Here is a 15,660-nt window from a genome sequence, read left to right on the forward strand (position 1 = left end):
ATACACGTGTCCCATGAAACCCACACGAAACTAAAATTGTACGCGATTGCATACAAAGTACTGGAATAATCTCAAAACCATTTTAGGGCTAGTGTCGTCCGCATTTCATCAACTTGGGAAAAAATAGTGTGGGTTACATATAATTTCTCTCTATCTATCTAGTCGATTCGCATTGAGACGCAGCTAACAAAGTGATATGCAAATCCACAATTCGCCTGTTGTCGACATCTCTATTGATAAATGAATTACACGTGAGTGACCTATATTTTTAATAATAAAAATTTTCTTGTGTGCCTTTGACAGACATTTTAAAGTTCAGCTCTTATAATCACACATCAGAAAAGTTAAAACATGTAAGTAATTTTATGTTTTTTGTGCAACCACATGATATTATTATCGTAGATTAATGATTTTAAAGTCAGGCAGTAAAACAAATTCTTGTCTTTGTTAAAATTTGAAAAAATGTAATGAAAGGGTCGCAACGTTCGAAACGCTCTGACAAACGCCCTAAAGAGAATATTCATCGGTCGAGGTATAGCGTCTGGATACCAGTTCTACATTCCCTGTGGGTGTATCTACAGCCTGTTTCGATAACGAACCAACCAGATATTTTATCAAACTACCAATAGCATTAACTAAATCAATATTTGTATTTGTTTCTTGAATAAACGAAGATCAACCCCTTAGCGATAGGAGACTCCATTCCTGGCATATTTTAAAGGTCGCGCCACGAACTATGTTGGCAATATGTAGGATTATCAATAACAGACCGGTCACGTTGTTGTTGGGACTTTCGTGGCGCGGCCTCTGGTATAGTATTAGTTTTATTATAATGGCCCTTTTGTATTTCATTGTCTATCGACCTCACGTCACAAATAGTTGTGTTGAGGTCCATACAGTTTAATTTAAATGAATAATTTGCACCTTTAGACATTTTCATAAATTCGAAATAACCATTAATTCTTGCACTGGCATAGAACTTACATACCTGCTGACTAATCTAAATAATATAAATTGCATTATATTTGCCGCTAGATTTAGAATTGAAGTTGTTAAATTATATCATTGTCAATGCTTGTATCGCAGGCAATTCCGAAGTGTAATGAAGAATAATAGAGTCATAACAATAACCTAAATGTATTTGTAGAACATTACGATCGGTTTATTATGAGATTTGGACGATACTGTCTAACCCGTCCTAAGTGAGTGGCCGAACGCTACACGACGCGACGCGACGCTAAAACAATAAGAATAATTTGTTTATCGAGGAGAATATGTACTTTGCGTGTGCTTTGATGCATGATTACGGAGACATTTACACCCGTATTCTAAGACCATGAGTAAATTCTCTTATTAAAGTATGACACCATAGTCACCCTTTGAAAGTATATTACTACTAAGTATTTCATTCTATTCTCTCTAGAGAATGAATGCGTAGATAGTGCCCTCTTTCAAAATGAATGTGCCGTCATAAAGCAACTTAATATTGAAGTGTGCGTGTGAATTTGGAGAATTTCTCATTTCGAAAAAACAATCAAACGAATATATTTAGTCGGAGCGCGTGGGGACCATCCAACGATCCATATACTCGTATTTGCCAATGACGCGTCGCGTTGTGTTGTCGCGTTTATCGCCCAATTAGAACGCCGGGTATGGTAAGTACAGTAATGTTGGTAATGTGTTATTCTGAGTTGTAAAAACAGGAGCACCCGACGGGGCGCCGGCGCCAGTCTAAACACAAATAAATTTACAATGATTACTGAATCTGCAGGGAAAGACAGTTATTACGATTTAAGCAAACTACTAGTATTTCGGTTGTTGCTACGATAATAATGAGACATATTTTACTTTGATTTTATTTTGATAAAATAATGTGATATAGGTACAATTCTAAATTCAAATTTTGAAAATTTTGAAACGAATTTGTTATATAGATTTTTTAAATGTGATATATATTTATTTTCCATGTTGCTGCCTCAAATATTAATCCTGTCATTATATACAATTATATATTTTAGTTATAATGCTGTATTACATAGTAATGTAACGTACTAATGTAGAAACAAAATCAGTCATAAACGAAGTAACTGTAAAGCGAAAATAGACTGAGATACCCAGAATATTTTAAATTAAGGTCTAAAATTGCCTGTAGTCGTTATCTACTTAACAACCATTTGAACACTGCACGTAATACTTTATGACTTTTCCTTGTAGACATTGTTGAAGTCAAATTTTTCCGCGAACAACTTTTTCAGTAGGTACTTGTTAGCCAAATTCAACATGTCACTGATTTATTTTGTTTTGTTTGGAAATCTCTTTGGGAGTTCTCAAAATCACTCTCTCTCTCTCACTCATCTCTCAAGGTCACTAGTTGCATGCTTTAAAACTGTATGCACTAATTTCCAAGCACAATACAAATAATATCGAATCAATTGTTGTATATTAAATTTTGAAAATAATTCGGTAGTTATTGTTTGACTTAAAGACAGATTCTTGATATAAAGACACATTCTTGATATAAAGACAGATTCTTGATATAAAGACAGATTCTTGATATAAAGACAGATTCTTGATATAAAGACAGATTCTTGATATAAAGACAGATTCTTGATATAAAGACAGATTCTTGATATAAGGACAGATTCTTGATATAAAGACCGATTCTTGATATAAAGACAGATTCTTGATATAAAGACAGATTCTTTTCACTTTTTGAAAGAGTATTACAAACTAAATACGACACGGGGACCTCAAAGTTTTCAGAAATGATATTACGCAGACGAAGTCGCTGATCAACAGCTGGTTATTATATAAAAGCGCGTTTATTCCACTTTTTAATTTAAAATTTATTGAAGCGGTAGAAGGATCTCTAATAGACTAGTGGAAAGTAATACAGTGAGGTACTTATTCTTAACTAGCTGATGCTCGCGACTTCGTTCGCATAGCCGAACCATTTTTGGTAAGGAATCAAAATTATCAGAGAGAAAATAACATAAGCCCGAAGGCAAGTTTAGGCAAGTTTTCAATGATAGATCACCGAAAGATACAGATTATTTTTCTACTGTTTTATTATAATGTTTTCTGTCAATGTATTTACAGGACAGTTTGTCAATCACAATATCAAAGACTTACCTTCCTCATGTTGTTACCCTCAACAATCTGATGTTGCCTTAACATTAATAAAGTCCTAGAAATATCGTTCGAAGAACATCTAAATCCATTTTGCCCGCGAAATGTCTTCCGTGAAAGTTTCGAGTCAAGCAGTCTTTATTTCCAGTGTAATAAGGTCGTATATCATGCCACTTTACGGCGGATATCGGGGTATATTACATTAGTTTATGGTAAGCAGAAATACCATTTACTAATACAAGATTAAAGGGACTGCTCGAGGGAAATGTTATTTCTATTATTATAGTGTCTATGCTAAATCGGGGAGCATTGCGTATTGTATTCGGGTAAGAATTCTGATTTATTTTAGTACTTGCGGTCGGGTAACTAGTTTATTTGTTAGACAAATTAAAAAATAAACTTGAAAACTCCCGACTTCCAATATTCATTTCGCTACAACTTTTGAACGGTTGAATATATGTTCATGAAACATGGCTAAGAACAATCCGGATAATACTATCTATGACACAAAAAAAAACTAAACGAAAATCGGTTCATTCGTTTGGGAGCTACGATGCCACAGACATATACAAAGATACACAGACAGACGTTAAACTTATAACACCCCTCTTTTTGAGTCGGGGGTTAAAAATACATAATAAATTATACACTTATCCTTGGGAATCACAATATCCATCAGTGTTTTCACTGATCGATCAGTCTTTTCAATATCGATGAGGTTTTCCTTATGAAAATCGGCTTTTGAGTTTATCTCCAATAGAAAGACGTTATGTCGTCATGCAGAAAGTTGATCTTTTATTAATTCTGAAGGGGCTTCGTTCTGTTATCAGTAATTTGTAACATTTTAAAAATTTAATATTCACCCTCACGTCAATTTGTTATTTTTCACTAAAATAATGTCAAATTTATCCTAATAATGGATGTAAATGTGTGATGATGATACTCAATCATGTAAATCATACTGGGCGGATTTTGATGTAATTAGGTTCACGTGTACAAACAGACCTTTAACCACTAAGATCCTTTTTATCTTGGGAATTTTCTTCTTGATGCGTAGAACCTAATATTTCCTGAGCAGACGTCACAATACTGTATTAGTTCTAATTTGATATCACAACTATACAAGTAGGGCCAACTACTAAAAGCGGTTGAACGATGTGCTATTTCATATAGCGCGACATTTACGCGCGCGAAAAGGTCGAATGGACGAAAATATTTCACATTCGCGTTTATAACAAGCCTGTGACGCGAGCGCGAACCTTCGCACAGACGTCCCGCTGATTACAAAGTTGATAAAAGTTATTCATGAATTCCAAATTTTATGACGTTTTTAGAAATGTTTCATTTTAATACAAAGACAACTATAGCTTTTTCCTTATTTACTATAGCTTTTTCCCTCAGCCTCAGTTCCCAATCCTATTTTTGTGTATTGCTAACACTGGTGTCAGTTATTTAAGTCGTCTAAAGGCATCTCATATGACTTTTCGGAAAAAAATTGATTTGAAATTAAGAATGATTTTTTTTGTGCACCTTTAACGAATTTAATTTCAGATTTAGACAGAATATAAATAAGACATAAAAGAAAAACAAAACTCCCGTGAACAGCCCCACAAAACTCGTGAGAGTTTTGTGATCAAATGGGAAATTTCAAAAGAATAATATAGCGATAGGTATTAGTTAATCAGCTAGCTTTCTGGAACTATGTACTAACTTCAACTCAAAATAGTTATAGCCTGAAAATAATTACATAATCTTAATTTATTAACACCGAAGCATGTAACAGAGAATCATTAATCACTTAATCTGATGGGTGTCAAGAAACCCTTAACGAGAGCATATGGCGATATGACTAACTTTAATTAACCGCATCGTTTAACCACAGATAAAACAGATGTTTTTAGTCGTAAAGTTCGTCGAGGTCACAGTTTGTGGGCAAGCAACGCCAGGTGCGCGAAATGGTATAATGGTACGGTTACCTAAAGATAAGGTATGTCTTGAATATTTTACACGTTTTGTATAGGGGCTGTGAGATAAGATCTTAACGCATAGTGACGTTAACGACTCAATTTTTCTATTATTGCCTGTGTCGAGTTTGTAACAAGTTTTTAATAAAACGATGGTCATTTAATAAAACGATGGTCATTATATCGTCAACATACACATGCTTAAGACAAGACCCCACGCCAGGGTGTGACCGATTTACCGCGAAAACCCGTAAACAAATTTATATTAAAACAAAAGCCTACACTTGTTTACGTGGCACGTGGAAATGTACTACAAAATGATGTGGCGCAAAATATTTGATGTTAGGTTGCGGTGCAACTGACGAAAGGAAGCGATTTGTTGAGCTAGCACTATAAGTGTGTCCTGAATCTTCAGTTCCGATATGATTTGGAATTAAAAAATGTTATAGAATAAAAATAAGCCTGCGCAATAATGTAGCTATTAGAACTAGTATAACACAAGGTTTAGTAAATAACACAATTGACAAAAATACGTGTGTAGTATATAATATAAAAGCAAAAGCAAAAGGAAACAAAAGGAAACGTGCGAATGAAGTGGGTATTTGTGTGTATATTTTTTTATGTAGCTTTCAGGTCCCACTGTTGGGTAAAAGCTTCCCCTCTTTGTTTCCAACCACTTCTATTCCTCGCCAGTTAAACACATAATATACCTCTCTATTATATTATTTTTGGTAGATAAAGCTTTTAGCATTATGTCTGTGCCATTTATTTTTTAGTTAAAATTTTAAATAAAATCTAGTTCGGGATTCAATTTTATTAACGCCCTGCTTCATGTGACCAGACCACATGAATAGCCTCCAAGACGACAGACAGACGGTCGGATCATCCGCACGCGAAGGACGCGCCAACCAATTCGGTCATAACGCGAAGCAAGCATTTATCTAAATTAAATATGGTTTATGGTTTGGGGTCAATCGGTTTTGTAGGCTATTATGGCTATTGCGAATTCCTTCATAATAAGGGAGTGGAGGCTTTGTTTTAATAGCAAATTTCCTTCGTCAGCCATGTTCTAAAACTAATGTTATTGACCGAACAAAGCGAGCAAGCGAGGTCTACAACTTGGGGCAAAAAATATTTTTTTTATGTATGTAAGTAACGTGATAACTTTAGAACCGATTGTCTGATTTTGATAAAATTTAAAAGATATGTAGGATCTGTCAATAGATTTGTCAAGCTCGTGGGGCAACAAAATCGTGTTTTTGAAATATTCAGAATTTTCTAAAAACTCATCGAAAATTTATCGTGTTAGCGAGGTCTAGCGAGGTCGCGGCGAACAACTAGTTATATTTTATTTAGTTCCATGTTAGAGACACACACACATGACGTTTTTATCATGAATTTTCTAATAATAATTAAGGCGAGAGATATGAAACAGCAGTTGGAAAATATTTTTACATCAACACACCAACACGTTAAAATATCTTCGTATTTTCTTACCCCGGCAACGTTTAAGAAACACAGTTAAATTGCTAACGAGTTGAGAGAGAAGTCATATCAAAATAAGTCGGCAATGCCGACTAAAATTGTGCAAGATATCCCACGTTTTTCCCATGTATATATTCATATTAATATAAAACTTACCTGACTGGGATGGTGTCTGTACTGGTACAGCTTAGTTCCATGTAACACGGCCCATACTTGCTTCCACGACCTATCGCTCGCACGCTGTGGGATAAAATTACATATATAGATGAACTTTTTATCGTACTATATACAGAAAAAAACATTAAGTTATTGATAGTTATTCATATTCAAATATAAATAAGCAAGAAAACAGATATCGCAAAGGCTATTTCTTCTAACCAGCCTTTGGTTGGGTGGTGACAGAAGTGAACCTGAATGTTATTTGAATTAAAACGAAATTTTTATTTAAAAAAATGTTATGATCCAGTCATTAATTTCGATTTTTATTAGCTAAAACAGCTTGATTGTCACCAAAAAAAATCTGAGAGCATGTATATGCTTCTATTGCCCACGTACTACCAGTAGTACCACTGTTAAAAAATATCCCGTGAAAATACTAAGAAGATGGAAAGCTTTTGTACTCTTCTATTTTAATAACACATACAATGGACTGCTCAAATACAAACAACAAATATGTTAAGCGAAACAATTAAAACAAACCTTTCCATTTGTAACCACAGCCTTTATTTGCACGTTTCCTTGCACGTCTCCTTCAGTTGGCTCCACGACTTCTTCGCAAGTACCCTCGCCTTTTTTCTCGGCACTAAATAACACAGAAACGTACTATCAGTAAATGCTCTATACTATTCAGTCTCTGTATGCGATATGCTTATGGTAAAAAATAAATAATTATCACTAATAATATTTCCAATATTTGTTTTTCCTTAAAACTCTCTATTACATTTTAGTCTGTGGTTATGAAAGATTTGAAAGATTATAAAGAAAGATTATCAAACTGAAGTATGGTATGGTTAAACCTGCAAATAACTAACAATAAAAAACACCAATCATGCTCAACGTCAAACGAAAGGTTCTACATAAACTAACCAATGCCCATGCACACATTTATAAATATCTACCATGCAACCAAATTTATTCTGGATTTGGATCTATTTAAATGAAAAAGTTATTTGTATGATTCACGTGTCTTTGTCATGAATGGAGGACTTTAATGTTAACTGTCGAATTTTGAATTATTATTAAAATTCAGTGTGTTTATTTGTTTTTAACAACCACGACAATCGCAGTGAAAGGCCTTTTTGTAAAAATATACTTTTTATTATTGTTACTTTTAATTGCTAATAGCGCCATCTTTTTTTTCGCAGTAAACTACCACACACAGAATCAAGAGCCATCTAGCGGTACAATACGACGTCATGCGACGTACCGCGCCGGGAGGACGGCGTACGGGTCGAATTTTCGCACCAACGCTGTAATGTCGTCGGTGAACCGGGGAGGGCGCCACTTGCGATGTGCACTGTTCATTTGACAACCCAAATTTTAGTTACCCCGTTAGTATAATATACCACCAATGTGTAACCCCCAGTGTTAAGTTAGCTTAACATAACTAAAAGGTACTAACATCAAGAGAATTTGATAAGACTATCTACTACAAACTATGTGATTGGACATGAGACAAATTGGGTAGTTCTACTAAGTACCTGTTAACTACGAAGGGGTTTTATCTACTCAATAATTTCTAATATTTAGTCACAATTCAAAGACATTGATAATTTGCTTATGTGAATGTCAAAGTTATGCGAGTTCAGATTTAAAATTTCTCCTTGACATCGAAGTACCATTTTCTACAAGACACACAGATTTCTACGTGAAAAAGTGCGACTCTTACAGTACTAATGTCCCATATTTTTTTTACAAGATTTTACCAATTCACGTTCACTTTGACATAGTCCTATTTTTCAAGCAGATACCATTGTCTTCTTAACTATATCTAACTGGACAAGACATACCTTCTCAAGCTGTGGTCACCATCCGGCTCGATGTCACTGTCCATGTGCATGCGGTCTCCCCACGTGGCTTTGAGATATGACACTCTTCTCATGGCACGCTCTTCTTCTGCTTAGAAGAAAAGAAATTTACTCTCATAATATTATTAAATTTTTATAATGTATGATAATCTGGCTTTAGAATTATACGTTCAATCATACATGGTCTAGGTATATATATCTATTAGTGGATGTTTAAGCAATACTAACCTCCAAGTTGAGCATCTTTCTTCTGTCTTCTAGTCACTAGGTCATCGGCAAATCCTATACAAAATAAAATACAATTAAAATTTTAGACAACATACTTCAGTTTTGAGTAGGTATTAGACATCGAATGATCACGACGGTTAGTTCGGCATTATTAGCACATTGAAAAGCACACTCATTGCATTCTATTAGTAGAAGAGACAGGTTAGGTTCATATCGCCGCTTCCTTCACGGCTATACACATATCACAAAACGATATTTTAATATAGTCAGCCGAGCCGACTAAATTGGGTGAGAATCTGGGACCTACCAAATTTAGTTCGCTTGGCTACATGGACTACTAAAATCAAGGTAGAGGTATTAGGTAGGTAGGTATTACATTAAGTGCTGTGAAAGTCTGTGATGATGTGATAATCGTTTTATGATATAATTTAGTAGAGTTAGTTCCTACCCAATGGTTGTACTTGGCGTGTTTATATTTATGTAATAAAACTTATTTAAACTAAATTTTAATTTTATCCTTAGATAAACACAACATAGGTTAACAAACATTCGTTATTAAATTAATAACGTTATTTTTAACATAATGAAGTTAAATTTGTCTTTCCTTAACAACTTTGATTCCTACATTACAAACTGTGAACTAATTCAATACTGTGATTCAATATATGAAAAAAGGAAAAAATCTCCGAGCACATATTTCCCGAAATTACAGCCAGCCAGTACTCCCATCAAGTATCATGCAATCGAAGAAACGAAGCTTCGGGACTCGGGCATTGACCGGGACCTGAGTCAGCGGGCGTGCTTGGTGTTGGCGAGGGCGAGGTGGCCGCGGAGGCCGAGGGCGAGGTGGACTCCGACGGCGGCGCCAGACTCAGCTGCGTGGGCCTCTGCGGGCCCCCGTTCATGGCCCCGGGCAGCGAGACGCGATTCATCGCCTCCATTTGTTCTCTGTTCAGGCCCATTCGCTTCTTCGCGTGACTGCCATCTTGAGGCGAATAGTGCTATTAGATGGCGTGCTACTAGCTGTGTCTTTACCAGCGCGGGTAAAATTTACAATTTGTCTATATACCTCGTTTAAATATATTTAATTTCGTAAAATGCGATGAGGTTATCACATTTTATTTTACTTAAACGCTGCAGTGCCTTTAGGTGTCGCGTGCTAAAATGTGGGTTTATTGGTCAACTAATTCCGTATAACTAATTGTTTATAATATTCTTTAAATAAAATACTGATACAGTTTTGAAATAATTGGATATTATAAATGATACATGTTGTGTATTAACTTGAAAACGTATTAGGGTTTAATAAAATTAACAGTTTCAATAGCATCAATAAACACTGACATACACGATTTAAGAGTAGTGAACGTTGACCAACAAAGTTAGCTGTAGCTATGCAATGTGTAGGTGACCTGAACCGGCTGTGACATGGTTTGTGTTCAGCAAAAATAGGTCTTAAGTGAAAATGGCAAATTCAATCATGTGTTTGTAGCTTAATTTTTATTGATAAATTAAAAAGTGAAGCGAAATTTGAAAACTCCATTATAAAAAGTGCTAAATACAATTTTAAGGTTTATTTTTTACGGTAGCGCTTCGTGGCTACACAGCACCGAAGGCAACTGGGCACACGCAAGTATGAGAGAGAGATAAAATGTGAAAAATATTACATTTTTTATGATCTGATCTGATCTGAGGTGAACTTGGTACGACTTGGTACTACTAAATTAATGGCCAATCTGTCTTCACAACTTTTCGTAATGGAGTCTTTGAAGCCAGTATGAATAGGAAACATTTTGTTTACCTGTGGCATGATGTCTTCTAATGGGTAATCCTTCACTACCGGTACTGTTTGACCTTGTTCGCATTTGAACCTTTTCTGTTTCTGGAAGTTGAAAATTGCAATGTAATTAAACTGTAAAAACTATAGGTAACCCGGCCTCAACATGGGCTCAACATTGACAAATAGGCTATTTTTTATGTATATATAACCTTCTTTAATGAATTGTATAAATAACAGTGAAAACTGCATCAAAATTCTTTGCGTGGTAGTATGTCTACAGACGATGTTTTAAAGCTTACTTTTCAATGAACGTCATCTTGCCAGATTAGAGCGGTGCGGTAGAAAAAAGTGACTTTGTTCGAAGTTAAGTCTTCGCAAATTTATTAAAGTGACGTACCGGGCACGTATCCATCTGGAGGCGGACAATGGAGGTGCTTGCTGCCGGTGATCATCAGCTGGTTCCCGGACAGACTGCCGCCCAGGGCTTCCATGTGCTCCAGCTCTGGAATACAATATTTACAGGTCAATATACCCTTTTAAAAATGTGAAATTGTAGAACTAATCTCCCGGTCATAGTCATCTTGACTTATCTTAGTTACAATACTTTAGCTGTTAAATGTATCTGATGTGAAGAGGAAATGGTTCAGCAGACTACAGGAAATAGTACTAAAAATACATGACGTGGAGGTCTGACAATACTGTCAAACATAAAAGCATTGAATTCAAATCGATATTCTTGTACAAGAATAATTTTCCTCTCAGCGCCACATTGGGATCAAACTGTCGATAGAAAAAGTTATCAGACCTGCTAATTCTAGTCACGAACTCTTCCTGTCTCAGCGCCATATTGGGTCCAAACCTAGTGGAATTATAGATCCTGATTTAGCTGGGGTTGTGTCTCGAAGTCCTTTTGGCGGACAGCGTCGCGCTCCGCTAGAGCTTAGAGCGACTTCTAATCCTAACCTTGCTGAGTCCAAAAAGACAGCCCTTCTGCCGGCTCTAGTCTCAAACACCACCTGTCTCAGCGCCACATAGAGCCTAAAACACCACGAACAGAGGAGTGACAGACCCTAACCTTGCTGAGGCTGTACATCCAAAGAACGGGCCTCCCTCCTGCTGGCGCGGGTCTCGAACTCCTTGCGACGCAGCGCGACGCTGGGCTGGAGCCGCGTGGTGGAGAGCCGCGCCAGCTCACTGCGCGCGACCTCGCGTCGCTCGCCGCCGCCGCGCGCCGCCTCCAGCTGCCGCGTGCGCGCCGTCACCAGCTGCAGCTCCGCCACTGGGTACCTGCAATACAAAATAAATAAACTATTTCCATACTTACTAATGTTGTAAATGCAAAAGTATATCTATCGTCTCTAGTGATTTCAAAATTGTTTCTCGTCAGAATGACATCGTTGTTTTGTTTTGATGATTTTAGATTTGATTTTGATTTTAGATTTTTGATATTGATGTTTTACATTGACTTAAGTTGAAATCTAGGTAAAACCAAATAACAATGATAAATTACCTGCTATCCTGATTACTTGACGCGGTCTCATCTTTCAATTCGCTGGATCCATTATTGCTAACTGTCCCAACGTTATTGCTCTGTATGCTCGGTGCAGTCTCCTGTATTTTCGATAGGGTTGACACAAACTGATTCTTATCCTGTTTTAACTTGCTTCTATCAACATGCACGCCATTAACTTCGCCGTAACCACTGTACGTTCCGCTGTCGACGCTACCTGAGCAATCTTCTCTTTTTTCTTGCGGGGGTGGGGAAGCTGCGAGGGGAGGTGATGCAGCAGGGGGTGGCCATGCAGGTTTCTGTAGTTTTTGAGGCCTAGCATAGAATTCCTTTTGTTTTATCGGCGGGGGAGCGTCCGGCGTCACCCAGCCGGTAGGTTGACTTGGACGTCGGAGGAAAGCCTCTTTTTGCTCAAGACTTTTTCGTATTCGCGAGAGGATGATCGAGTCGTCTTGTTCTCGACCCGTGAGGGTGGAGTTCGAGTCGAAGGATCCGAGGCTGTCTTTGCTTTCTGTTGCCGATGATGGCAGTGAGGTGTCTGACTCTCGCCTGCTGGAATTGAAAAATAAATTATAAGTATACGAGTACTTGGCTGCAAACTTTCTTAGCAAGAATGAATCATAAGTCAATAGGGTAACTGTAAAAACCAGAGAAAATAATAGAAAGCTAATCGATATTTATAGACATATTTTGTCAGACAATAAAGAAGAGAACGGCATTGGACCCGCGAGTTGAGTAGGCCCATCACCTTGTGGAATGACAATGCCCCAGCATTAAGCGTAATAAAATGGCTGAAGCTGATGAATAAACAAGGACGTATAGATCTCTCTGATGTAAACGATTTCCCATTTTTTTCTTCTTGCGTCGGAGCCACTCATGAAAACATAGGATTTCACCTTCTGCCAGGACAAGCAAGGATGTGTATATAAATATATGGCATACACATCCTTGCTTATATAATATTCAAAGACAGAAGAGACAGAAAAAGAGTAAGAATACATACCTATCATGCAATAAATAATGCTGCTGAAGTCTCGGCACGTCTAGCCGTGGCGCTAGGGCCCCCACAGAGGCGTACTCCGGGTCCTCCCTGAGCCGCGCGGCCTGCGGGGCCGGCAGCGCAGGCCTGGGCCGCCGGTACGCGTCGAACAGCCGAGACTCGTGCTCTGTGATCGGCGCCGGCATTTCGATCGCGCGCTGGTTCGATTCCGGGTTGTATGCCGCTTCGCTGAAATACTATAAGAAAACACGTTCAATTATAGTTCGTTTGTCGCAAATATTCACTGTTAACGGTTTAAAATCGATTACCGGACATAGGCTTCCCAAATATCCTTTTGCTGAGGTAAATTATGCTTACATTCATTTTGCACCATCCATTAATTTCAAGCTAGGTTAGTTATGTTGTAATTTACGAGTAGTTTCTCTAAGGACAAGTAGTTTCATATACTTTTATTGAAAATACGTTCTTCATAGTGATTTATTACTACATAAAACATTGAATACATCCGAACTGCGTACTCGTACATTTTACTACGCTAAGACATGCCAGAATACAAGGGAACAATCGTAATGAACACACAAAAAGCTTATTTTAAACCAGCGTAGGTAGACGCACTAAATCCTTACCATTAAATTCCGGCACAAAATAAAAGTAATACAGAAATACCCAACAACCTCAACACAAACTATAAACAAGGATCTGAAAGCATCCAATTCACACCAAATGACAACTTCAATCCAAACGCAGAATAATTAGGAGATCTGACATCCAATAAATTGGGATACAAGCAAGGGACATGAAGTAAAAATGACGCTTTCGATTGAAATATCGATTAAATTTTAAGTTGTTATATTTATGTCTATGGATGGGATGAAAAGAAGTAGGTAGGCATTATCCCTCTATTGATTTGAAGCTGAAATAAATTATGTTAGTTACCAGAATTTCTTCAACCTAAATTGTAAAATGATCAAAATAATATACAAAAAAGTCTAACCTAAAAGTCATAATTATAGGTATAGAACAGTTACATATTCATTCTCTCGGTATTTTGTTATAACACACATACGGATGTGGTTCTTGTGAATGTAACGATCGAAATCTTGAGTCACCGATATCGTAGGATAGGTCAGTACTCTGCGATTGAAATTTTCACATGTGGTGTAACAGGATCAATAACTTATATGCAGATATTATCGGATATATTGCAGGAGAGCGTATTCATTACATGTCATTAACTAGAGATTCAGTGTGAATGTTACTAGTTCTGACCTGACTAAACATATATCTTTCAAGACAGTGCAAAAAGTATTGATATAGATATAGAAGACTTTATTTACAGGTTTGCTATATTTTGAGTTATGTCCTCTAAGTTCAAATTTTCCAGTCCAACAATTACTGCTTTGACTTCAACAGCTCTATTATCGATTGGGCTGAAATTTTGAAGGCATGTCCAAAATGTACGTTGCCAATGGTTATACGTTGTAACCCTAAACAAAAGATTCGGTTAAAAGTAAAGCGCAATTACGGTGTCTTTCAAGACTCTGGGATCGGATCTCCCCTTCCTTCTTCCAAAAATCTCTATTAAGTGCAATACGCTGCCATCCCTGCAGAACACTTTCAATGTCATCACAATTATAGGCTAGAAGAAAAATAATAAAGTAAGTATCATCTTACCCTTTGCAACAAATCGTGATCTCTCGGCACAACTGTGAGCTTTAACGTCCTCGGCTCCCTCTGGACTATCTGTACCACCCTCTGATACGAGGCTCGGGTGTTGCCACACGCCACGGGCACGCCGTTGACCGCCAGGATCCGATCACCGGCCCGCAACCCGGCCGCCGCCGCCGGTCCGCCCGGCCGGACCGCCTTCACGAAGATCGTGTCCATTGGCGCGACCACCGCGCCCACCGCCAGTAGGCGCGCATCATCGTATAGGTCCTGTAAAGAGCGAGAGAAAATATATCTAAAGCTTATTCATCAAATTTTCGTCGATTTTGATTTATTTTAATTTGTCTTTTTTTATGAAGTTCTTCAAAAAGGACGCGAAACGGCCAAATAGTGATTTCCTGGAGTTGCAGGCGTCCATAGGCAGCGGTGACCATTTCACATCAGGTGGGCCGCATGCCTGCCTGTTTGCTTGTACAGTAGTAATAATAAAAAAAAATATTCATTTTGCGTACTAGATGAATCGAACCGTTAATGACTAAGAAAGGTAGACCTGAAGGTCCTGATGCCAGAGCGAGAAGCAGATTATATCATCCTGGTGATGGAAGGGAATATGGGAAGGAACTGAAAGCAAACTGTCAAATTGTTTCATCTTGTACATACCGTCAATGACTCAGGAGGGTAGACCACCAGATGCCTGAGTGAGAAGCCGAAGTTTTGCCTCGCGTCGACCTTGTGGATGGTGATTGTGCGCGGGGCGGCACACAGCGATGCGGGGGCGCACGAGGCGGTTGGTGGGGGCAGTGCGAGGGGGCCGTGGATAGCGGGTGGGGGCTGCAGACAAAAAATATTCAAATTAATCAAGAGACAGT

The 15,660-nt window shown here is 37.7% G+C and overlaps 1 protein-coding gene across 11 annotated transcripts in view; it reads right to left on the reverse strand.

Moving 5' to 3' along the window:
• Positions 1-15,660, reverse strand: part of RhoGAP19D (Rho GTPase activating protein at 19D) — a 345,466-nt gene that overhangs the window by 79,120 nt on the left and 250,686 nt on the right. For 5 of the 11 annotated variants that reach the window (XM_053769448.1, XM_053769444.2, XM_053769443.2 and 2 more), the window contains 13 exons: positions 15,452-15,622; positions 14,798-15,061; positions 13,127-13,359; positions 12,124-12,675; positions 11,689-11,900; positions 11,011-11,115; positions 10,635-10,715; positions 9,618-9,818; positions 8,834-8,887; positions 8,588-8,696; positions 8,005-8,094; positions 7,278-7,380; positions 6,735-6,818 (listed from right to left, as the gene is read on the reverse strand). In XM_053769448.1, coding sequence (XP_053625423.1) covers positions 6,735-6,818; positions 7,278-7,380; positions 8,005-8,094; positions 8,588-8,696; positions 8,834-8,887; positions 9,618-9,818; positions 10,635-10,715; positions 11,011-11,115; positions 11,689-11,900; positions 12,124-12,675; positions 13,127-13,359; positions 14,798-15,061; positions 15,452-15,622 — 2,259 coding nt within the window. The remainder of the gene's footprint in view (positions 1-6,734; positions 6,819-7,277; positions 7,381-8,004; positions 8,095-8,587; positions 8,697-8,833; positions 8,888-9,617; positions 9,819-10,634; positions 10,716-11,010; positions 11,116-11,688; positions 11,901-12,123; positions 12,676-13,126; positions 13,360-14,797; positions 15,062-15,451; positions 15,623-15,660) is intronic. The other 6 variants (XM_053769447.2, XM_053769446.2, XM_053769452.2 and 3 more) reach the window with 6 other exon arrangements.

Source organism: Plodia interpunctella, chromosome 3, assembly GCF_027563975.2.
Source record: "Plodia interpunctella isolate USDA-ARS_2022_Savannah chromosome 3, ilPloInte3.2, whole genome shotgun sequence".
NCBI lineage: Eukaryota > Metazoa > Arthropoda > Insecta > Lepidoptera > Pyralidae > Plodia > Plodia interpunctella.